A 24,039-nucleotide genomic window follows, 5' to 3' on the forward strand; every position below is an offset into this window, starting at 1 on the left:
ATCTTTCTTAAGTGAGGAAGATGATTGAGATCTATAGAATAAACTTACCCACAACTCAGGTCTCCTAAGCACTGACCGTTTCTCAACTATCCTTCCCCCATAATCAAACATTTTTTTTCTCTCACACTAATTGATTCAACTAATAATAATTGAATACTTAATATGGGCCAAATAATGTGCTAGGTGTTGTGATACACTGAGATATAAGACATGGCCCCTGCTTCCCAGTGGAGAGGTGTATGGATAAATAGACAAATTATAACATGATGTAATAAATGCTATAATAGAGATGTTACGTGTTACAGGAATACCAAGGACGTAGGGCTATAAAAGCTTTGATCTGTCAATAGCAGCAATATCTTAAAATGTTCAATTTGTTTAATCTTTTATAATGGACCAAATCCTAAGTCAAGTTGATCACGGGCAAATCAAAACTAAATTATTCTTCACATGCAATAGTTTAAGGAATGAGTATTTGTAGAGTAGTTACTAACCTACAGAATTAAAATAATTTGCTAAAAATGTTGATCACAGAGAGACTCTTTCACTGTCAAATGCATTATAATCACATTTAGGAAGTTAATAGTAAGTCAAATAGATCAAGTTTAGAGCATGTTGAGAAGAGGAGAACCAGTTTTCCTCAGTCTACCATCTGAAAAAAGCATTTTCCTGGAAAGATTTTGAATACAGCTTTCATCAAGGTTGTGGCAGTTCATATTTTACTCCTGAAAACACTGTGAATGAATAAAACATAAGAAAATTTGAATGACAAGCTTGCCTTTAAGAAGTCTTACTGGCAACCACACAAATCCTGAACCTCATCTTTCAAATGTCATTTCCTCGGTGAAGTCATCTGTGAATCCTGCAAAGACAGAACCACTTGCTCCTGGCGGCCAGGTTTAACAGCCTGAGTTCCAGGATACTGTCTCAACTGTTTGTTGGCCTTTGTTCCCCTCAAGAATGTGAGGCAGAGAGACCACCCCCTTCTGCTGCAGACATGAGACTGCTTAAAGACCTCAGTGTCAACTGACAGCACAGGGCTCTTAGCAAGTCTGAGGTTTATTTGACCAACAATTCCTCAACCCAGAGGCCCAGTATTTTCAATCTTAATTTTATTGAGGACACTGAATATCTCAAGGACTTGGAGTGGTATTATGTGGGCAGAAGTTCAGGTAGCCTTAAGAGAGGTTAATTAATCAGACACCACATTTTAGTTCCTGCTAATTAGAAAGAGCTGCCAAGAAGAATTAAAGTGCAATTTGGAACTCATTTTGATTGTCCTTCTTCATGACCCTACCTGAGCTAAAATGTGGAGGTAAAGGGAGAGAAAATCTGGAAGTCAGAAGACAACTCTGCCCTCTCAGTACCTCCACCGAAGTTGGCACAACCCCAAATGCAGTTACTAGGCTCCACAGCATCGCCCCCCAATTTGTTGTACGCTGGCGTTTTTCAAGGCCGAGACTCTCTGGTCATCAGGCCAGTGGAAGCCCTGGGCAGCGCTCAGGAGCTTGTGAATTTAATTTACTCTTGGGATTTGCGAAACTCCGGGTGTTCCTGACCCCAAGGGGTAGTTAGGCGGCCTCTAGTTTTTTCCTGTTCTCCCCACTCCTCTTTGCCTCCCATTTCTTTCTTTCTCCTCCCATTTGCCAGGGAGCTGATTCTTAAGTCGAGAACCAGCACGACAGAATGGGTGAAATGGGTGGGCTTCCAGGTAGAGAGAGCTGGGAGGGGGTTGGGTCTCTAGTCATTCAATAAATATTGAGTTCACGCCCTGATTGAAGCAGGAGCAGTCAGAGCAGAATAGGACACTAGACGCAGCCTCACGGGGAGACAGACACACCAATAAAGGTGACAGGATGATGCTCTAGGACAGGTCTGGGCTGTTGGGGTCAGAAGTCTGTACTTAGCGGTCAAGGACTTCATTAATAAAAATCCACGGGACACAGTTGCCACTTTCCCTTGGGCTTCGGCCTCGGAGGCAAACCCTTCTTGAGACTGTCCCCTACGCTCGGAATCGCGCCCTAGAGTCACAGGCGGCCGGTCCCACCCCCTGCGTCCCCAGTCGTGTTCTCCAGTGGAACTTCCCTAGGAAAAGAGCTGGAGGCTCGAGGTCCGGGAGGCTGTGGCGCCCTCCGAACTCCCCGATCCCACGTTTGCCCGCGTCACCCTGTCGCCCCCACCCCGAGGGGCACCCTGCTTGGAGTGGACCCAGCCGGGTCCTGCCCGACGTCCGCCCGTTGGGGCCACATCCGCCGCGCGCCCCAGCACCTCCCACCGCCTGCTTCGCTCCTCCTCTCTCCGGGTCGCCAGTCCTCCGCTGCAGGTTCAATCCCCGCGGGGACCCGGAGCACGGGGACCCGAAGCGCGGTTGACCGTCTGCCCTTGCAGCCGAGACCCGGCCAGGGGCACCTGCGAGCCGCGGGCACCTCTCGGGGCGACCGCGGCGGGCTGACTGGGCATGCTCAGCAGCGGGGCGGCCGGGCGCCGCGGGAGCCAAGCGCATGCACTCGCGGGGCCAGGCGCCGGCCGTCCAGGGGCGCGGCGCGCAGGCGGCCGCTCTGGCCGACGCCCTGGCCAGCCTGGGCAGGACGCGAGCCAGGATGGCCTCCCTCACGGCATACGGTAACGGCGGGCGATCGCGGGCTCTCGGGGCGGCTGGGGCGGGCGGGGCCGGGAAGCCGTCAGAGCATCCTGGGGAACTTCGGGGTTCGGCTCCCGAGAGGGTCAGGAAGGAAGGGAGGGGGCTGCAGCGCGCACTGCGTGGGGCTGGGGGTCCGACGCTCTGCGGGGTTGGAGCTGCCCGAAACCCGGAAAGGGAGTAGGTGCAAAAGGAGTCGGTGGGGGTAAAAACGCCCAAAATTTGGGAGGTGTCTGGGAGCTCTGTGTCTCCAGAAAAATCCCACTAGCTTCAGAGCACCTAAGGGAAGGGATACGGGTGTTAAGTTCGTTTCTAGTGGTGCGAGACTTGGGAGTTGGGAGGTCTTGCGTTCAGTCAGCGCTTGCCTTGTCCCTGACTGACCTTGGGCAAGTTATTTAAACTTTTTTGTTTCTGTATTTCTCCATCTGTAAATTAGAGATGAGAACATCTCCCTGACAGATGCTGTGGGGTTAAAATAATATGCACCAAAATATGCTTTTAATGCAAAAAAAAAAATCAGCTTGTAAATAAAAGTTCCATGGGAATAGAAGGCATCATTCCCCCCACCCCAACGTTTTGGGTTAAAAAAAATATATATATATATATCTTTATTATTATTATTATTATTATTTCTTAAAGGCATTGCAGAGTTCTGAGGAAAGCAAAATCACAGTGTGAAGGTTTCCAACTCAGCTAGAAATCCCAGTGCACTGGGGAAGCCAACAAGGCTTTTTATCAACATTCCTGCTTGCGTGGAAAAAGCAATTCTCAGTAGACCTTTGTCAGAGATGCTGCCGAGATTGGGTTATAGGAGGGAGAAACTAAAGTAGACCTCCCCCCTCTTCCCCTGGCGATCAGTTGCTGTGATAACATCTAGTTTTGGCGTTTTAAACGTGAAGCGGATGAGCAATTGTTGGAAAATGTTTTGCAGGGACATCTCCCAAGCCTCGGATTTGGGGGGGCGGGGGGCGGTGGATTTGCTGATCTTTGGTATGGTTGGTATGGAGGCTTCATTCTGCAGGCCAGTGATGTCCCCTGCTCATTTTACCAAGGTTAAAGGAGTCAGTGTCTTTTTTTAACGGGGGATATAACTGTTTAAAGGGATCACTCAGGTGGCTCTGAGGGTTTGCAGTTGATCCTTGTGAACTGATAAGGAATTGTGAGAAGATTACCAATTGCATACGAGTGACTTTTTTTTTTTTTTTTAACTTAATGCATCTTCTGCTGGGCTGTGAATTGTTCTTACTCCTGCCACACATTTAACACAGAACATTGTCATTCTTGGGTTACCATCTGGGGATAATCCAACATTCTGATGGTGTTTTAGGCATATTCATTGTCAGGAATCTATTTTTTACACCTTTTTTGATCAGTGATCCATCGTGTTGGATTTCACATGCTACTCTGTGGATACTGTCAGTGATAGTTAATAATAATCAATTCTTTAAATTTCTAGAAACTTTAAAAGCTTAATTGGGCACCTAGGTAGAGAAAATGAAATCAGAAGAAGTGAAATTGTTTTTGAAAAGCAAGTATATTTCAGTAATTAAAGGAAAAGGGTGGCAGACCTTTTGTTTGTTTCTTTCTTTTTTGGCAACAAAGAATTACACAGATTTCTCTTTAGGGCCTTTAAGGGAACTAAAACAGACTTGAATATATATATCAATTAGAATTTGTGCTATTTTAAATATATTCTTGACACGCTCTTCTTTCTTTCCATCCCTAACGTGGTGAATACACTTGGCCACAAAGTGCACATTAGTTCTTCAGCCCGTAGCAAAGTGACCCAAGACATGACAAGATAAGTTAGTCCATCAGGGTTTCCATTCTAGTGAACAAGTTAAGGAAAAACAAACTTGAGGACATTCAATATATTCCTCACCTGCTGAATGTTGTCGAGATCATTATCTGATGAGAGCTTGGCCCAGTCTGGAACCTTCTACAAATCATCTCTCTGGCAACTGAACTGCTTTAAAAATGTTCCCTTTTGGTTCTGTTGGATTTGGATTTAGATATCATGATGGGGGATGATCTAAGATTCTTTCCTGGAACTTATAGGGTTCAATTTTTGTATTCATTTGACTGATTTAATAAATGCCTTAGTCCTATCTTTAGCACAGAATGAACAGTTATACTGTAGACCGTGTGTTTTAGGTTCCTGAGAGAGAAATTTGGCTTATGTATGCATTTCATTAGCAGCAGCCTCCAGTAAACCTCATTAGCTTCCCATCTAAATATGCATTTTTGATCCTGTATTGGAACTTGTTCTGTATTTTAGCATGAATTTTTACTTTTAGACAGCCATCTAGGCTTATATATTCTGGAAATGTGAAATGAGATTCAGGTAATCAGTAACTGTAATATGCACTCTAACAAATATATGTTCAGTGGATGATGCAGTTTTTAAAATCCTGGATTTTTAATGCCTCAACCTTTTGAGCTCACCAGTGATTTTTCTTTGCTTGTCTTTTAAATGGTTTGGGTTCTTATCCACTTTTAGCTCATTATATAACCAAGTGCATGACACCATGGATGGGTGACAAGTCTCCTTTAGAGAGAAATGGCTGGGACTTGATTTGTTCTTGGCCATGCAAAAGAAGGCAGAGGGGCTATGTTCTAGTCTGAACCGGGAAGATGACTTATGTTTGGACCTGTCAGCTTCGTATCTGAAGAGGCTTAATATGGGGCCCAAGTTGCTTATAGAGCACAGTGGGGGCTATTTTAGGGAAAGTGTCTCTGAGGAGATATTTCAGCAGACATATAAATGAAATAAAGGAATGAACCATTGCCTTATGTGGGGAAAGAGCAATCCTGGCAAAGGGAATAGTGAGAGCAAAGGTCCTGGGGTAGGAATGAGTTTGTCATGTTCAGGGTTAGCTAGAAGGTCAGTGTGGCTTGAGCAGAGAGAGCAAGTAGAAGACAAGAAGGAAATGTAATCAGAGCCAGTATTGTTCTTATAATTATTCTCCCTCCCCCCCCCCCCCCCCCCCCCCCCGCCCATTCCTCCTATCTCTTAAGTTGCTTCTTTTTGGAGTTCTGTTTATATTGGTGTTTGCCTGGGTTGTGTCCTTGAGTTTATAATCTTACTCTCAACCATTTGGAAGACATTGATTAGCCACCTACCAAATGCTGGACAATGACCCTGAGTGCAGAGTCAGTCCCTTGGTGGGATGCCTTTAAACTGGGGTGGTGAAGTTTTCTGTATTTTAAGTAGAAGTGTGGGGTATGCTGGGACATAATAATGGTACTTTATGTGAATTACCTTAGTTAAATCTCACAACAACTTTTAAGAAATTGGTCCAGTGTTAGCCCCATATTCATTTGAAGAAATCGAGGCATAGATAGGTTGAGGAACTTATTTAACCTCACATAATGAATGGGGAACCCCAGTGCAGATTTAGAGTTTGACTCTGGAGCCTGGGGTTACTGTTAATTAGGAGGAGGAAGGAAATGAACAAATGTGTGGATAATTCCAGGCAAAAAGCATGGCTTGAGCAAAGGCCAAAAGACAATTGGGGGCAGACGTTCAGTACTGGTAATTAGAAGAGGAAGCCAAGCCTAACCATGCAACACGGAAGTGAAATGGGGCAGAGAGCATAGGACATAATTTCCCTTCGTGCGACTTTGTCTTTATTTCGGTGACTCCCCAGTGGAACTCACCAGCTCAGAACTTCTTTCTTGTGTGTGCTATGCTTTTATACTTAGCTGTTGGCTAGACTTCTCTAGTTGTATGCCTCTCTGGCCTTTCAGCTTAGCTCAATGTGTCCAGAGGAGAATCCGCTCCCCCCCCCGCCCCAGCCGTTACCTGTTTCCCATAGAATAACTCCAGCTCTCCAGCTGCTGAGCTCAAAGCATGTGCCAGGCTCTAGCCTGGACCTAGGAGGGCCTGAATGAGTGAGATCTCATTATTTCTCTCATAGATGGCAGGATCAGCTAGAGGAGACAGACTTCTAAACAAAAATTATAATGCAGTGTTGTTGTAGTGGGCGGGGGGAGCCTGGGAGGAGTGAGGGATAGGTCAGGAATAGCTCCCTGGAGGGGATGATGTTAAGAGGCTAATTGGGAGAAGGAGGACATTCCAGCAAAGGACAACAACATGAACAAAGATAAAGGGGAGAGATGGCAGGGCGCATAAAGGTAGCTGCCAGGACCACATGTTCCTAGAGTGTGACAACCTGGAAAGGTTGGCAAGGACCATTGTGTTCTATGTAGGCACCTAGGCCAGACCCCTGGGAATCCTCTTTGACTCCTCTCTTTCTGGAACATACTAACCATAATACCTTGGGCAAAGGGATTCACCTCCTGTGTCTCAGTTTTCTTATCTGTAAAATGGGGTCACTGCAATAGTACTTGTAGGTGCATATGTGTGGTGCACAGTGAGTACTCAGTAAGCGTGAGCTGTTACTATCGGCTTCTCCTCCAGCTGATATACTCTCAGTCACCAAATCCTGTTGATTCTTCTTCGTTAACATATTTCTACTCTATTTTCTCCTCTTTCTGCCCACTGTTCTTATGTTAGTGGAGGCCACCACCTTTGCAGTAGCAGCCTCCCATCTGGTTTCTCTACCTCTAGTTCTAATCCCTTCTGGTCCCATTTGCAAATCTGATCCTGTATTCTCCAGCTTAAAACTTTTCAGTGGCTCCCCTCTGCTTACAAGTCACAATTTAACCTTCCTTGTTTGGCAAATAAGACCCTTAAGGAGCTGACCACCCTTCTCTCTTGTGGTCCCAGCACCCCACCTTTTTTGGGACACCGGTGGTTTAGCATGTCTGATTACATCAGGCTTTCTCAGGTGTCTGGACCTTGGCCCATGCTCTGAAACACACCTCCCTCTCCTTTACAACACTCACTCCCCTTTCCCTTGGGGATGTCTCAGGGTAAGTCCTCTTCCACCCAGCTCTCCGTTTTGTTTTGTGAATATTCCCCTTTGTGGGTTGTAAAATCCCAAAGGACAAGGATGATATCTTTTATCTTTGAATTCCTGGTGCCTAGCACAATGCCTGACACATAGTAGGTGACCAGTACTGGGGTGTCTGAATAACTGCATAGACTGTGTCAGGGGGCAGTACACTGTGCACAAGTTTTTAAAACCTCATTATCCTATTGCAAATAACAAGCAAAATAACTTTAAGAGGAACAAGCAAAAGACCAAAAGTCTCCACACCATGTGGTACAATCAGATGCATGCTAACTAACTGGAACTCATGCTTTATTTACAAAATAAATCCAAGGAGGTATTTGATGACTTCTCTTGTTTTTGCCCTCCACCACCTGGCATGCTTGTTATTATGCAATCCAGACACTCATGGTCAACATTGATTAGGATCCTTTTGATTAAAAAGCTGCAGCAAAGCATGTACGCATTATTCTTTCACCTTCAGCCTTCACATTTTAAAAGTCTCTTTCCAGGGTAAGATTAAATTAAAATTTTATTTTGATCCTGCGAAGAAACATCTTAATCTTTTCCTTTAAAACATTATGTTCTTTGTAATAGCCACATGGAGTTTTCTATTAGAGCATAGTCCTAGACAAATAGTTCACAGCTACTAAGGAAGTTTCTAGAATAGATGTGTTTTGTGAGTGCTTACTATGTGCCAGGCACTGTTTTAGGTTCTGGAGGTAAACAAAAAACAAAACAAAACAACAACAACAAAAAGCCCGTTTTCATGAATCTTACATTGTACTAATAAGAAATGGATCTTTACCTTCTGGAAAAAATGAAAATAGAATATAGGATTTTCAACACTGAATCAAATAGGTAATGTGGAAAAGAAAGGAAAGGAAAGGTTTTCTCTAATTAGGGTTCATGAAAGGGCTTTTGTCACTGTGGAGACTGTGAGTGGAATCAAAGGGAAGCTGAGCTAATGAGTATCAGGCACAGTGTTTAAAATTCAGGAATGGTGATTAATGTATTTGAAAGCTTACTAGAGGCTTTGGCAGACATTCATTGTGTCTTCTATGCATTAGGCAGAGCCAGGCCTGTGGGCACAAGATGAATAAAGGATGGCCTTGCCCTCCAGGAGTTTGGGTCTAGCGCAGGTCTTGTGGGGGATGCAGAGGCTGCTACTACGAGTATTGTTACAACTAGTACCTCCTAGTGCTGTTGCAAAAGTCACATGAAAGAGCAAATGCAAACATTTTATGAAAACCTAGAAAGCCCTATGGCAATTTAGTATACAGCACTATGATGTGTTGTTTTTATTGCAGTAATAAAGAAATCTGTTTTTATGGGAAACACTGTGTTGAGTGGAAACATACTTTCTACACTTGGATTGATTCGTCAGCACCTTAGCAAGACCTCCCAAGACACCGGTTCCTACCTGGGACCAGACTGTCTACTCTATGTGGTGGGCAGGCAACACTTTTCGAATGAATGAATTTCAGTCACAATATAAAGGAGGAAATTGAAGCCCAGGGAGATTGGGTGGTTATATGGCTGGGAGGAAAGAGTGGGTCCTGAATATTAACTTTTCTGTAAGCCTATAAAATATACAGCAAACATGGAATAAATCACAGCACTATTTCTGGGGAATAGATATATGGATATGTACACACACGTATCATTTTATGTATAATTTTTTTAACATTCATTTTTGAGAGACAGAGACAGAGCACGAGTAGGGGAGGGGCAGAAAAGAGGGAGACACATAGGCCAAAGCAGACTCCAGGCTCTTAGCTGTCAGCGCAGAGCGCAACGCTGGGCCCTAACTCATGAACTGTGAGATCATAACCTGAACTGAAGTCAGATGCCTAACTGACCGAGCCACCCAGGTGCCCCATCATTATATATTTTTAATGGTACGTTCTGTAGAATACTTTATAAACAATTTAAAGTGACTTAAAAAAAATCAGCTGCAGTAGGCAGCTGTAGCTCCTGCTACACAATGAATATGTATTTTGTAAATTAAATAGTATTTCCAGTGCACTAGCATGGATAGTTATTAATGGAATTGTATGGTGAGTTTGTTTTTGTAGATTGGTAGCTATGCATCATTTATCTGTTTGGCGAATTCTTGAGTTTCCTCTGTCCATGTGTATAAGCAGATTTATGATATGATCTTAAGGGTTTAGTGAAAACATTTTCTTTCCTTTTTAAAAAATTCCCTTCCTTTTTATTTTTATTTTTATTTTTTTTGGAGAGAGGCTTGCCCAGACTTTGTGGATTCCAGGGGGGTGCTTTACCTCAGTCTGGAGTCCCTCAACCAGCAACACCAGCTGGAAGTCTATTCAAAATGCATTTGTCAATTGTATCTCAGTAAAACTTAAAACAAAAAAGGAAGAAAAGAAAGAAATGTAGACTTAAAGGCCCACCCCAGACCTATGAAATCAAGATCTTCATTTTTTTAAAGATCTTCATTTTAATAAGATGCCAAGTGATATGCAATATTAAATTGTCCTTATTTTTACTAAATTTTTGTTTGCTCCACCAATCAATTATTGTGTGTTAAAATCTCTCCTTATGATAGTGGAATTTGTCAGTTTCTCCCTGCAGCTATTAACTTTTGCTTCATATATTTTGAGGTTGTTTTATTTTGAGCACACAGATGTTATCTCTTCCTGAAGCATTGAACCTTGAACCTTTTATCATTATTTATTGACTCTGTATACTTAATGATGCTTTCTGCCTTAAAGCTTTTTTATCTAAAAATAACATAGCTACTCTGGCTTTATTTTGGTTAGTATTTGCTTGCTTTATTTTTTTCTTATATATATCTTTTACTTTTAACATGTCTGTGCCCTTATATTTGGGGCATTTCTTTGGTAAACAGCTTTTGATTTTTTTTTTTTTTTTAGAAATTCTTCTCACAATCTCTTAAATAGCAAATTTAGACCATTTACATGTATTGTGATTCAAATATATTTGAACTGAATTCTATCATTTTACTTTGTATTTTCTCTTTGTCTTATCTTTTATTCCTGTGCTTTATTCCAATTTGTTTCCTTTTTCTAAATTAATTAATTTTTTTGTGTGTGTGCTAAATCCCCTCTCCCATTCTTCCCCGCCATCTGTCTCTCCCTCCAACACAACAAACTGGTTTGGAAATATAGTCTATTTCTGTTGTTTTAATAATTGCTCTTCTAGTTTCACTTAAACCATACTTAACAAATTCTACACTTATTCATCATAGTTTTTTAAACTATGAATTTAATGTATTGACCTCTCCCCTGAATAGTTCTGAGCACCCAACTCCTGGTTCCTATACTATTATTATTCAGTATTTTAGTTTTATTCTTTGTTTTTAAATTTCCAAAATTAGGTATTATAATTATGATTTTATATTGAGAGTTTTGTTTAGGTTTGCATACATATTTCCTAGAATTCCACAGTCAGTGGAAAGATATAAATAGGCTCAGTGCTTTCTTTTTCCCCTGTGGTTAAGATGAAAGTAAGATAGATTGCTTATTGAAATGGGTGAGGTTTTCTTTTTGTTGTAACAGCATTCTGTTTATGAGTATAACCAAAATAATTTGAGATCAAAAAAGTGTGTTAATTTTGCCACACGTTTCTGATAACAGAAGTACATAAGATGATGTCCACCTTGTTCCCTGGGGAACCTCAGTGCTTAGCACATCAGAAAAATGACTATCACAGATATAGCACCAGATACCAGAGGACTCTACCTAACCCAGCTTGCAATAATAATCTGTTCTCCTTCTGTCTTCACCTCTGCTCTCATGTAAGACAAACATGGGTTTTAATTCCAGCTTTGTGACCTCTCAGAAGTGTGAGTTCTGCACGTTCTGTAATTTTGTGAACCTCTAGTTCCTGATCTGTATAGTGGCATAATCATACCTACCTAATAAGAGTTGTTTTGAAGCTTAAATGACCTAGGGATGTAATTGAAATAATCAATGTTTAGCATAGTGCCTGGTAAAGGTCAAGTGCTCAGTAACTAGTATTATCTGATTCTACCACTGTCTCATTTTCTTAGATATTTTTTTTTCAGAATTTGCATTCCTGGTTTGCCCTTTCATAATTTCTGCCCCTCTTTATTTCTTTAAAAAAAATTATTGTGAGTTATAGTATATGTACAGGGAGGGGGGAGGGAGAGAAATTTATAATTTAACAAATAATTACAAAATGAATACCATGTGACCACCACCTAAGTCAAGAAATAGAACATTTTCAGTACTGCAGAACCCACCCCTGCTGCCCATACTCTCTCCCAAATCTAAGTTGCTTCTTTTCCACCAAATGGAACCACCAAATGCTAATTAATTTGTTACTTTTCTTTTTTTTTTAATGTTTTATTTATTTTTGAGAGAGAGAGAGAGAGAGACAGACAGACAGAGTGTGAGCAGGGTAGGGGTAGAGACAGAGGGAGACACAGAATCCAAAGCAGGTTGCATGCAGGCTCTGAGCTGTCATCACAGAGGCAGACATGGGGCTCAAACCCATGGACCATGAGATCATGACCTGACCCTAAGTCAGAGGCTTAACCAACTGAGCCACCCAGGCGTCCCTCTACCATCCATGTTACTTATCTTTACCATCCACATATGCATCCGTAAACAATTTAGTTTTGTTGTTGACACTTCACCAATAGAATCACGAATTGTTTTTTGGTTGCTTCTTTCATTCAGTATTGTGAGATGGATCTATAATATTTTGTGTAGCTTTACTTCATTTATTTTCTTTGCTATATGGCATTCCATTTTATGGATATCCTCATTCTTTTGCAGTTTAAAATAAAGATTAGCTGACACTAATTGAACACTTTCTGTGTGTTGCCTTATAGGGTAAGTGCTTTTATTATTTTCATCATACATATGAGGAAACAGAGCCTCATAGAGATGAAGTAATGTGCCCAAGGGTTGGAGCCAGGTGTCTAATTTAGATACTGACTCCAGAACCCTCAAGGTTTATTAATCTCATTCATAGTCTCAAGTTTTCCCACTAGTTAACCTGATTCTTTTCTCTAACTGCAATTGGTTCCTAAAGGATTAAATGGATATTTAGCCCTCCAAAAAAATCTAGCTTTTTTGTTTTAATTCCTGTACAGGGGAAACATCTTCCTTTCCACAGAGTCATCTTGTTCCATAACTGCCACAGGTCTTTATACTTTTGCCCTTTGAGTCTCTTCAAAATATTGCCACCAAATTGTGCCCTAGTTTTACCATTCAGCTTTTGTTCAAATTTCAGTTGTTTTACCATTAAGTTTTATTTACAGCCTCTTTCCATGCATTCATTCCTTATTCAAGCATCCTGTTTCTTTGTTGATTACTAATTTCTAAGTATGCTTTTCTCCTTCATTTCTTTTCTCTTCTCCCCATGCATAGCTACTTCTGAGCTTGTGAATCTCTTTCTCTGTATATATTTATTTATATATCACCTTTGATGCCATTGACCTTATCCGTTGCAGGTCTCCTTCCTTCCAAAAATCTTTTAAGGACAGTTCATTAGTTAAGGGTTTATGAAGAATTAGGAATGACAACTTTAGAGTAGCTAGGTATATGTTAGGTCTGGATTTTGTTGATTCAGCTGATTCCACAAATATATACTGAATTATTTGCTAACTATGCATTTGTGTAGCCTATTTATTTTTATTAACCATATCACATCACCTCCCCAACCACCACTAAAAAAAAAAGTGAGATAAGCATTATTGTCACTGTCAGGTAGAAACAGTCAACAGCTCAACCAAGTTGTAAGAGTTTATATGCAGAAGAACTGGGCCAACACTGGCCTGCGGATTCCCAGCCCAGTGTTCTTTTTGATCCCAGCCACCTCTAATGAAGTTATGCTAACAAGAAGGGGAAAATGGTCATTTTTTATTTTTTTAATTTCATGCATCCTTTTTTCTTTCTTGCAACCAATGAACGTGTACTAAAGATTCACCTGATGACAGGCACAGCACTAAATTCTGGAAATTACAAATTGAATAAGGCATGGGTATGCTCTTCACAAGCCCATGGTTTAGGGTCCATGTCAACCAGTGCAGTCTTGCCTGCTCAGTGTTGTTGGGGGCGTGTCTGATGCTCAGGAAGCACCTTACAGAGTGGGGATGGTCTGGGGATGTTTCTTAGAGGATGAGTTGGCCACCTGCACTTACTAAAATTATTTTTCCCCTGTTAAAATTAGTTTGAATTTTACCTCCCTGTTTGTGGACATACAGTGGCCTTTATGTGGCTTCTGAGGGCCACCACCATTTCTCTGCCCTCTGGCTCACCATTTGCTTTTTTAATATTCCCCAAGTGCTTTCAAACCCCAGGCATATAGGGACATCCCTGCAGAAGCCTCTCATTTCCTTCTTTTCATCCATGTACCTGCTATTATTTCCTCCCAAGAGTGTTTACATATAAAGCTATCTTTTCTACCAATCCATATTGTGCTCTCACTAAAATCTGACTCTCAGAATGTTTCTATAAACCCTTCTCTTGGAGCACAACTGACTTATTCTTAGTAATTATTTATTTCCCTGAGACCATTTGTAGATCAGAGTTTCAAAGTTTTCCTAGTATTACATACTAGGAAATATGTTATTACATAATGTATTTAAATAGTTCTTTTAGGTCAGTTTTGTAACCATGATCATAATAACTGTTGTAACCTGAAAAGTTTTATATTAGAAAATATATATTTATTTTGATATTTTAAAATCACTTATTTGTGCCCTGCTGTGTTTCATAAACAATTTGAAATGTTCTGATCTCGATGTGGGCTCCATTCTGCCTCATGCTGTTGTGTGACCCTGGTGCCCAGAGTCTCAGCCTTTCCATCAGAAAATAGGGTTGGGCTGGGTGGGGGGTGATGACTGCCCTGTCCAACCTCATGCATGAGGTGATGTGGATGAAAATGCTAAGATGCTATGTCAGCGGAGGCTTTGGGTTTCTTTGGCTCCTGGGCCTACAACATTTTCTGTTCACAATTGTGAGGAATTCAGTACAGCGTGTTGTACTTTTAGCTGTGAAGGGAGCTGCATCCACATCTGTGGTATCCACTGGGACATCTCCCATGGCTCGGCCACCCTCACTGCTCATCAGGATTATTACAGTGGCCTCAGAAAGGAGTCTTTTGCCTCTCATCTTGCTTCTTCCAGTCTGTTCTCCACATGGCCTCAAAGTGACCTTTCTAAAGTGAAAATGGGATCCTGTTCTTTAGGCAAAAGACAAACTTGTTAACATGGTTTATAAGACCTGTCGTAGTCTAGCTGCTGTGCACCTCTCCTTCTCTTCCTGTGCTCAGCTGCTAACTCAGGAGGCTGTTTGTGGCCTCTGACCCTCCAGACATAATGAAGCCTCTGCCTGGATCTTTCCCCTCAGTTCCTCCCTCTTTGGCTTAGTGAGGTGGTACTCATCTTTAGGTTTAATTTATATGTCGCTTCCTCCCGGAAGCCTTCCCTGCTACCCTCTCTAGATCAAGTGTTCTCTTGACTGTCCCTGCACTTCAGCATCCTTTGTCACCCCCCTTACAATAATAGTGGCATCCAACTGAAATTGCCTGTGTGGGGCTGTCTGGATTGTTGGCTGAACGTTTCAAGTGCCTGGCACTGAGCACTAGGTAAGTACCAATGAATGAACTGATAAAGGAGTATGAGACTGCCCAGAACAGGGAGCTGGTTAATCTACCAACGGTCATATATTTACACTGTGTTCGTGGTGTCTATCAGGATGTAATCCACTGTCTCTTATTTTCTTAACAGACAGAGATGTGAGCAGTGGGAGTTATAACCTTTCCTCCGCAACGACAGGCAGCTACTACAGTTGTGTCAGCCAGATCACCATAGGTGAGCAATTGTGACATTTTGTTTTATAAAAATTATTATTGCCTGGAAAGGCCCAGGGTAGTATAATAGCAGGAGTCTGTGTTTCCAGAATCAGAGCAAATGCTTGCGGACTTTCTTGCTGGGGCACCCTCTTGTGGATTGTTAGTGCTTTTGCATGGATATTGCTGGAGGCAATGTGGTTGGAAAAGCTAAAAAAAAAATCCCCACGTTTTCCCAACGTTTCATCATTTACTTTAACTCTTTAATTTGTATATCACCTGATTATTATGTACTTGATATTAAAACTGACTTTTTAAGATTTATATTTAGCTATTGCTGCTCTTGGCCTTCGACATACATTATTTTGCTTAATCAGGACTGTATGAGGAAGGTATTATTACTTTTCCATCTCACAGATGAGAAAATTCGATCTTTACCATCTAGCCAATAATTAATGTATCCATGGTTTCAATCCAGGTGTGCTTGACACTAAAAGTTCATGCTCTAAAACACTATATCATAGTTTTTCAAACCTTAGTAATGTGGACACCTATAAAAGCAAATAATGATTATGAACCTCTAAAATTGGTTTAAATTATTTTTATTATAATAATACTTAAGTATGTTCAAACATAAAACTAAGTATAAATACCTTATAGCCATACCAATGGCCATACAAATCAAATTGAATTTATAAATAAAGTTTAAAACACTGTAAAGCAAAAAATTACAGATCTATCACATTAATATTATAGACATCATTATTTTGCCGAAATACAATCACTTCTTGTAATGCAATGTGGGACTGGCTGCAGCAGCATGGGATCTTTGAGTTGAGTACAACTTTACTGCTATGTATTTATGATAACTCTGCTCTGCCCCTACCTTTCTCTGTTCAACTCACTGTGAAATCTCTGCTAATGCTGGTGAGGTTATTGGATCTTCATTTGGTATGGATGCACCTTGACATATCCATCTGTCTCCTTTTCTCATTGAGTGTACCAATTGGTGCCAACTTGATGGAAACACAAAAACAAATCTAGGCACTAAAATTAAGTGGTGGAACTTGGTCTGCAATATGCATCTATTAATTTTAAGTGATTAAATTAGATTTTAAATGAAAAATAAAAGCAGTTAAAAAAATTCTTGTGGAGAGTTCATGGACGATGGTGTGAAAACACCAAACAACCTACAGTGACATTCCTAAAGACATTTGTTGAGTAGTGGGAGGTTCAGAGCAGGAGGGTGACAAGATGAATGCATGGATGAAAGAAGGGATTTTGATGGTGAACAAGGTGGATTTCATGCCGGGCAGAGGATCTCACGTCATAATAGAGTAAGTAGCTGTGACTTTAATTTTGACTTGAGACAGTAATGAACTTGGCAGGTGCGATAAAGAGCAGGTCTGGAGGGAGAGGTGTGGGAGAACTGGCAGGACTAGTCATTGACGGGATGAGGGAAAGACAGAAGTGCCCTGAGACTTTGATTCAGGGTGACAGGGAGTCTGAGCCATCTCTAGAAATATAGCAGTCAGGAAGAGGACTTGATGGCTACTGCTTGGATGTGGTGGGTTTGAGGTGCCTGTGAGACTCCCACCTCAGAATGACCCACAGGAGAGAATGGGCAGGAGATGAAGATATTGGCATTCTCTGCACAGAGGAGTCAGTAGAATTTTTCCAAGAGGATGAGATTATAAGAGTCAGTATATTGAATGAGTGGAGGGCCAGCTCCCAGTCTTTGAGGGAAGCATAGTTAATAGAAATAATGACAGAGGTAGGAAGACCAAGTGAGCATGGTTTTTGGAAAGCCTAGGGAATTTCTAGGAGAGGCTGAGGAGGGTTAGAATTCAGGGACTGCCCTGGGGACATCCCTGAGAGTCACGGCAATGGATGGTGGGAGGGAAGTCAGGTTGCAAAGTTTGGAATAAAGAGTGAAGAGCTATGAATAGAAACTTATCTTTTAAGACACTTGTCAATGAAAGTGGAGGGTAAATAGGGAGGACCACATGAGAGGTTTCTCCATGCCAAACTCTCTTCTAGGTACTTTTTCTGTATTTACTCATTTAATCCTCACAAAAATCTTACGAGTTAGATGCTGTTATTTTCCCCATTTTTCAGATGAGGAAACTAAATTCTAGAGAAGTTAAAAAGTTCCTGGAAGATGTATGGGTAGTAACAGCTGGGATTTGAACCCAGGTAATCTAGCTCCCATTAGATGACACTCTTGTTATTTGCCATGGGCCTAGTGCCCTTTCCTGGTCTTTTTGGGTTCCCAGACCCAAGTTCAGTGTGTGTGTGGGTACCCTCCCCCCACCTCCACAGTACAAAGCGATTTTTAGACACCAGCCCAGTGTCTGAGATTTCAATTCAATTCTTACACAAAAAGTCACCTTCATTAGTAACAAGACATCCTTGTCACTAAATTTTATGGCTCTGAAGCATTTTCAGGTACTGTGTGTGGATGAAGACCAAATATATCTGGAAAATATATTTTGGCCATCTCAATGACCAAGTATATATTTATTATAAGTCATCATATTGCACCTAGTCTAGTCAGCTTCGGCCACTATGTCAGCATGTTATGGGTTGAATTATGTCCCCTGAAAAGATATGTTGGAGTCCTAACTTCTGAATGTGATCTTATTGGAAATAAGGTCTTTGCAGATACAATCAAGTTGAGACGAAGTTATTCTCCATTAGGGTGGGCTTCTAATCCAGTAGAACTGGTGTCCTTGTAAGTAGAGGAGAAGAGACACAGAGACACACAGGGAGAACATTATGTTATGATGGAGGCAGAGATTAGAGGGATATATCTGCAAGTCAAGGAACACCAAGGATTGCCAGCAACATCAGAAGCTAAGAGAAAGGCATGGAACAGATTCTCCCCTAGATACTTCAGAGAGAGCACAGCCCTGTCAACATCTTTATTTCAGACTTCTAGCCTCCAAAGCTATGAGAACAAATTTCTGTTTTCTTTTAAGCCATCCTGTTTGTGGTACTTCCTTAGCAGCCCTAGGAAACTAAGATAGCAAGTCTTACTGCCCTAGGGAGTCGCTTCTGAAGGGGAGGTGGGTATGACACTTAGTTTTCTCAGAAGGTGATGGGGTAACTGAAAGGCTTTTAAATGTTGCTTTGGTTCCCTGACTCAAAGTGGCTGAAACCATAAGGAAATTTATTTCACATAACAGGATGACCAGATGCAGGCCTGCCGTTAGGACCAGATGATTAAGCTATTCAGTGATGTTGTGAAAGACTTTCTCCCCTTTGCTTTCGTGGGAGAATTTATCTTAGTGTGGCAGCCATCTGGCCACCACAGTTCCAGGAATTGCATTCAGACACAACAGTGATCAGAGGGAGAGGAGCTTTGGTGCCTTCCTCAGGCTTTGACTTGAGGAACTGCGACTTCCCCCTGAAGCCCTCAGAGACTGCTCCTATCTCATTGAGCAGGATTGGGTCACATGACCACCCTTGAACCAATCATTATTCAGAGGAGATAAGCATCTCTTTAGATGAATCAGAGTTCATGCAGAGGAAAGAGGAGGATGTCAGCTTGCCCTGAGTGCCATGTCTGGGTAGGGGTACCCTCAGTTGCCAAAGTGGGACTCTGTTGGGAGGAAGGAGGGGGATGGATTCTGCACAGGCGTCAGGCAGTGTTCACTTCCCACAGTCTGTCCAGTACAAAATACTTTTTGCACTTTGCAATATTTATAGTATAGGCAGAAAATAATTAACAACCGTAGATTCCAAAGTATCGAGGGAGGACAGATCTCTGGATCATCCAGAGATGTTCTTTTTTTTAAAGCTCTTTTTGTTCTCTGTCATTTCCTGCACTGCAGTCCTTCTCCTGCAGAATACTCCATACTCGTGGACTCCCTGTTAATAGTTCCTTGTAGGAACCTATGTCCTGCCAAAAGAAAAATTGCCAAACAAACAGAATAACAACAAAAACGACTAAGAAACAGAAAAAGACTTCTTCTGAAATCTTTCTATTTATCCATGAGACTCTTGGATAATTCCTTATATTCTGGTAGTGAACTCCCGGAGAGATTAAATTGAGAGATTTAAGAACTTCATAGTTAATTGACATTTTTTCCTCAAAGCAGTTTATAATTTTTGAGTGTTCCTTACATGTCTCTCTTCACAATTTGGGGTGATATGTTGACATAAAACTCCAAGGGAACTGAGACCTTTGCTCCTACCCCACTGTCCACCAAGGGATAGGATAATGGGTGAGGGAGAATGGGTTGGCTACCAATGTGGACATTTTCTATTACTTGCCTCTTAGACATTTGGGTGCCAGCTGTTCCCCTGGATGGTTCCTTATCCTCTCAAAATACTTTGACCTCATTGCGAATTTAGGCTGATCCATTTATACTCCATTATAATCATGCGGAAATGATCATAGCTAATTTGTATCAATAGCATGAATTAAAATATTTGCTAATGAACTCCATTTCTGGAGTAAATGATGTGGTGATTTTCTAAACTAAAAAAAAGAAAAGGCTTGTTAGCTATGTGAATGATGCCTTTTCAAAGTTAAGTGTATACTATTAGTCAGCTATCATTTTAGAAAAGAAATGGTAAAATCTGAAGTTGAGGAGAGTGCAGAGTTCCTTGGGACTTTTAAACATAACATTTCTGCACTGTGCTCTATTCTGTATAATGACTCCAGAGGAGCTTAGAAATGTGGAAAGAGAAGAGGGATTTAAGCAAAGTTTCTGAATGAAGGATCAAGGCAAGGAAAAACATGGTCCTATTATTATTCTGGTCAAAGGATTCTCTGGTGTAAATAGAAGGTAATACGTCTTCTAGTCTTTAATAAAAACATAATGGAACATCAAGTTAAATGGAGACTTCTGGAATTGCATTCTATGGCCCAGTAGTAGGAGCTGTGGGAGAGTACTGGTCACACAATTAACAAATTTGCATTAGAGGTTTAGTCAACAAACACGGTCAGGGCAGTTCTGGGGTCACCAGCATTCAGTTTAGTCTTATGCGACTCTGGCTCCATTGCAGTTCCAAGAGCCCTCACTCAAGAGAGATGCTCACCTTCATCACAACATTCCATGTAGTGGAACTCACCTTTTAGGAAGGTGACTTACCAAGAAGAGTCTAAACAATCCAGTAGGCGAGTTCTCAGGTTTGTCACCATTTCCCTTTCCTTGAGTATTCTGGTCCATTAGGATTTGTCTGTGAAACATTGTTCAGAAAAGAATAAATCACCTAAGAGTGATTTCTAGGGGAATGGGCCCCATTTCAGGCCCAGAATCCCTCTTGCTACCTGCTCTATTAGCCAGACGGGATGGCTTAGTGGTCATGAGTCTTATCTTCAGTGAGCCTGGGCTTGAATCTTGACTGTTAACTTCTGTGGAGCAATAGCTCAGACCTTGGGGAAGTAATAATGTCCTTTGGCCTCAGTTTTCTTATCTGTCAAATGGGAATATTAGCATCTGCCTGACATGGTTATTGTGAGGTTTAAATGAGGTGGTGCTGGTAGATCCCTTAGCACAATGCCACTAAGTATTAGACAGTATTGTAATTTTTAGCAGATTTATTATTTTATGACAGTGAAGCCGGTTGTTTATTCTTAGGTCTCACCCATGACTTCTACGTGGGTAACTACCATGTTGATGAGTCTGGTCCCATTTCCCCTGATCCTTATGTTCATTTTTTTTCCCAGCTACTTGCCGGACATCTCCATATAGATATTTCCACTAAGGCTCAAACTCCTCATTTCTAAAAACACACTCAATCTTCCTGATCCCTTGCAAGGCTCGTCTTCCTGATTGCCACAGTTAGGCTGAGGAAATGCACCATTCTATTTGCAGTGAGTCTTCTCTGACATCTGGCGAGTGAGAGACAGAGCTCCCTGGTGGCCCCAAACCCCTTTCTTTTGTCAATGTCATGTATTTCTCTGGACTTGTTTTCCTTTCTTGCATCCAGCACTTCAATGTGGCCCCTTAATAATGCTCCCCTAGCCTCTGCCTCTCAGCTTTTTGCATCTTCTTCTTGCTGTTGACATCTAGGAACTCAGTGAACAGTGGGTATCTACTGAGTGCCAGCTCTGAGCCTCGCCTTGTGCTAGGTACTGATGGGAGATGAGGGAGGGAAAGAGTGAAATAGATGTTGGGAGGAGTTTGAAAGATGACTAAGACACCCTCTAACCTTGAGGGAAGTTCAGTTCATGAGGGAGCCACACATAGAAAGAAAAAAACAGTTTTCATTAAATGTAGGCAGGGACTGTTTGACATATGCCTGTGTTTAGGTGGTCTCCAGCACAGTGTGGGCAGGCTGCCCCAGTCACCCTCATCCAGGCTTCGGAATCTACACAGGTGTCCTTCACGTTACCTCTTTTGGGCTTTCTTGATTCCTCCACCTGCCCTCCCCAATTTGGGCTTTCTCTTCCAACACCTCAGTCCCCAGACACCAATACTCTTTAGTGAGCCTTCCTTCACAAATGGTTAAGAAAGCTTGGAGATGTCAGAGGAGGCCTCCTCGAAGAGGTAACCACTGGAGCAAGAAGGGACAGATTCTGGCTGCTTTCTCTGCCATTAGTTTGATTATGGAATGCTCACTTCACAAACTCTCAGGGATGTTTTGCTTGCCAAAATATTTAGTTTTCTTACATTGGCATTTAAGACCCACACTGTCCTGTATCAACCTACCTTTCTAGTTTTTTTTTTCTGGATTATACTTATATTCCTAAATTCTGTATCTATGTTGCAAATGTAAAGTCCTGCAGAAGTCAGGTGTGTAAGACAAATGAATGAAGCAGCCTGGGGGTAAGGTATTAGGGAGTGGTGGGGACTGTGGCAGATGGGAGTCCCCTTACTTCGGCTGAAGAGGACAGCTGCTCTAGCTGACATTTGCCATGTGGGGATGTGGTCTTCTCTTAAGGAGAAGATCAAGAGAATTTTTCAAGATAAGCCAGAAAGCTGGATTTCTCTTGAGAACTCTCTAGCCTTTTATTGTTGTCACTTTTAATTTGAGTTTCACTTTAAATTAAGAAAAGTGTGGTTAAATAAAACATATCTGCAGAACAGATCTGTCCCTCTATTTCCCCTGGCCGCTAGGTTGCCACCATTACCTATAAGGCCAAGTTCATACCACCTTCTCCGTGACCTAGTCTCTCCACTCAGAGGAGCTTTCTCCCGTGAGACTGCAGTGACATTTCTGTCCTGCTTTAAACTATTTCTTTCATCTTACTTTGTACTGTAGTTAGTTGTGGTTTGGGGGAAAGAACATAGATTTTGGAGTCAGACAGATCTGGGCTTAAATTCTGCCTCTGACATTTTCTGGCTACTTGACCTAGGGCAAGGTGAGATCCAGTTTCCTCATCTGTGAAAGTGAAATAGTAACAATCTCCTAGTACTGTTGCTGTGAGGATAGAATCACTTATGCAAAGTACTGTATCTAGCACATAGTAGGCTTTCAGTTATTTTTCTTTATGAACACACGACTTATCTCCTTTATTGGATTCTTAGCTCCTTAAGGGCAAAGGCTGGACAACCGCACATAGCATGTGCTTACTAAACGTATGTTGAGCAGTGAATGATCTGGTAAGTGTAATGATTCATCCCTGTTTATTAGTAACATGCATCTTTATTTCAAGTGGTATTCAATTTGACTCACAGCTAAGACTTTTGGGGAATACAAAAACAAATATGGTACGAGGCTTTGCTTGCTGTTTCTAACCGAAGGTATGTGTCTCGCCAGGTTATGATGTTGCTGGGCCTGTTGCAATTGGGCTCACCCACTGGAAAAATCCATACGCACAAGGCAGACCCACCCTCCCATCAGATCTGCCTCTCTTCATCTCCAAAGATGCGGGCATCCCTGTGTATCACCGATCCCTCACCCGCAAGACTGAGCTGCCTACACCTTTGTCTTGCCCAGCCTCACTGTCCATCACTCCAGTGCCTTCTTACAGCAGCAGCAGCCAGGAAACCCTGAGTCAAGACACGACAGGTAACAGTGTTGGCTCCCTGTTGGAGATTCAGGACTCAGTGTATTTAAAGGTTCCTTCACACATTTGCCTGTTGAACAAATTACATCTGCATTTCTGCTTGTGTGATGCTGTAGATTCCAACAATTCCCCCATGTTCACTGGCCTTCCATAGCGTCGCTGTGCCAGAAGGAAGGTTAGATGTATTTAGAAATATTTGATCTATGTGTTAGTTCTGTTTGGTAAAATGTCATCGGGAAATCAACTCTGAATCAGAATTCCAAGTTTTGTCTTATGAATATTTGTTTAATTTCTTGAATCCTCTGCTTAGTGACAAGGCATCTTTCTTGGATTAATGTATTCAGAAGAGTTATCAATAAGTCATTTTTGAACACCTTAGTTACTACCCATTCATGTGGCTTCACCAAATTGGTCTGTGTCGAGGGTCTGCAAACCACTACCAGTGGGCCAGATCTGAGATGCCACCTGTACAGCTCAAGAACTGGGAATAGTGTTTACTTTTTAAAGATTATTGGTGTCATTGTTCAGTCATTAAGTCTAACTTAGTGATAGCTGTTATAACAATACCTCAGACCAGGTAGTTTATAAACGACAGAAATTATTTTATTTTATTTTATTTTTATTTTGAGAGAGAGTGAGCATGTGAGTGGGGCAGAGGGGCAGAGGGGCAGAGGGAGAGAGAGTGAGAGAAAGAGAGAGAGAGAGAGAGAGAGAGAGAGAGAGAGAGA

General features: G+C 41.7%; 1 protein-coding gene across 3 annotated transcripts in view; it reads left to right on the forward strand.

Moving 5' to 3' along the window:
- Nucleotides 1–2,174: 2,174 nt before the first annotated feature.
- Nucleotides 2,175–24,039, forward strand: part of ANO4 (anoctamin 4) — a 416,845-nt gene continuing 394,980 nt past the window's right edge. The window contains exons 1-3 of one of the 3 annotated variants that reach the window (XM_045062224.1): nucleotides 2,175–2,622; nucleotides 15,284–15,367; nucleotides 23,062–23,313. In XM_045062224.1, coding sequence (XP_044918159.1) covers nucleotides 2,502–2,622; nucleotides 15,284–15,367; nucleotides 23,062–23,313 — 457 coding nt within the window. In that variant the 5' untranslated portion in view covers nucleotides 2,175–2,501. The remainder of the gene's footprint in view (nucleotides 2,623–15,283; nucleotides 15,368–23,061; nucleotides 23,314–24,039) is intronic. The other 2 variants (XM_023257365.2, XM_023257364.2) reach the window with 2 other exon arrangements.

The sequence above is a fragment of the Felis catus genome, chromosome B4 (genome assembly GCF_018350175.1).
Source record: "Felis catus isolate Fca126 chromosome B4, F.catus_Fca126_mat1.0, whole genome shotgun sequence".
NCBI classification, from domain to species: domain Eukaryota; kingdom Metazoa; phylum Chordata; class Mammalia; order Carnivora; family Felidae; genus Felis; species Felis catus.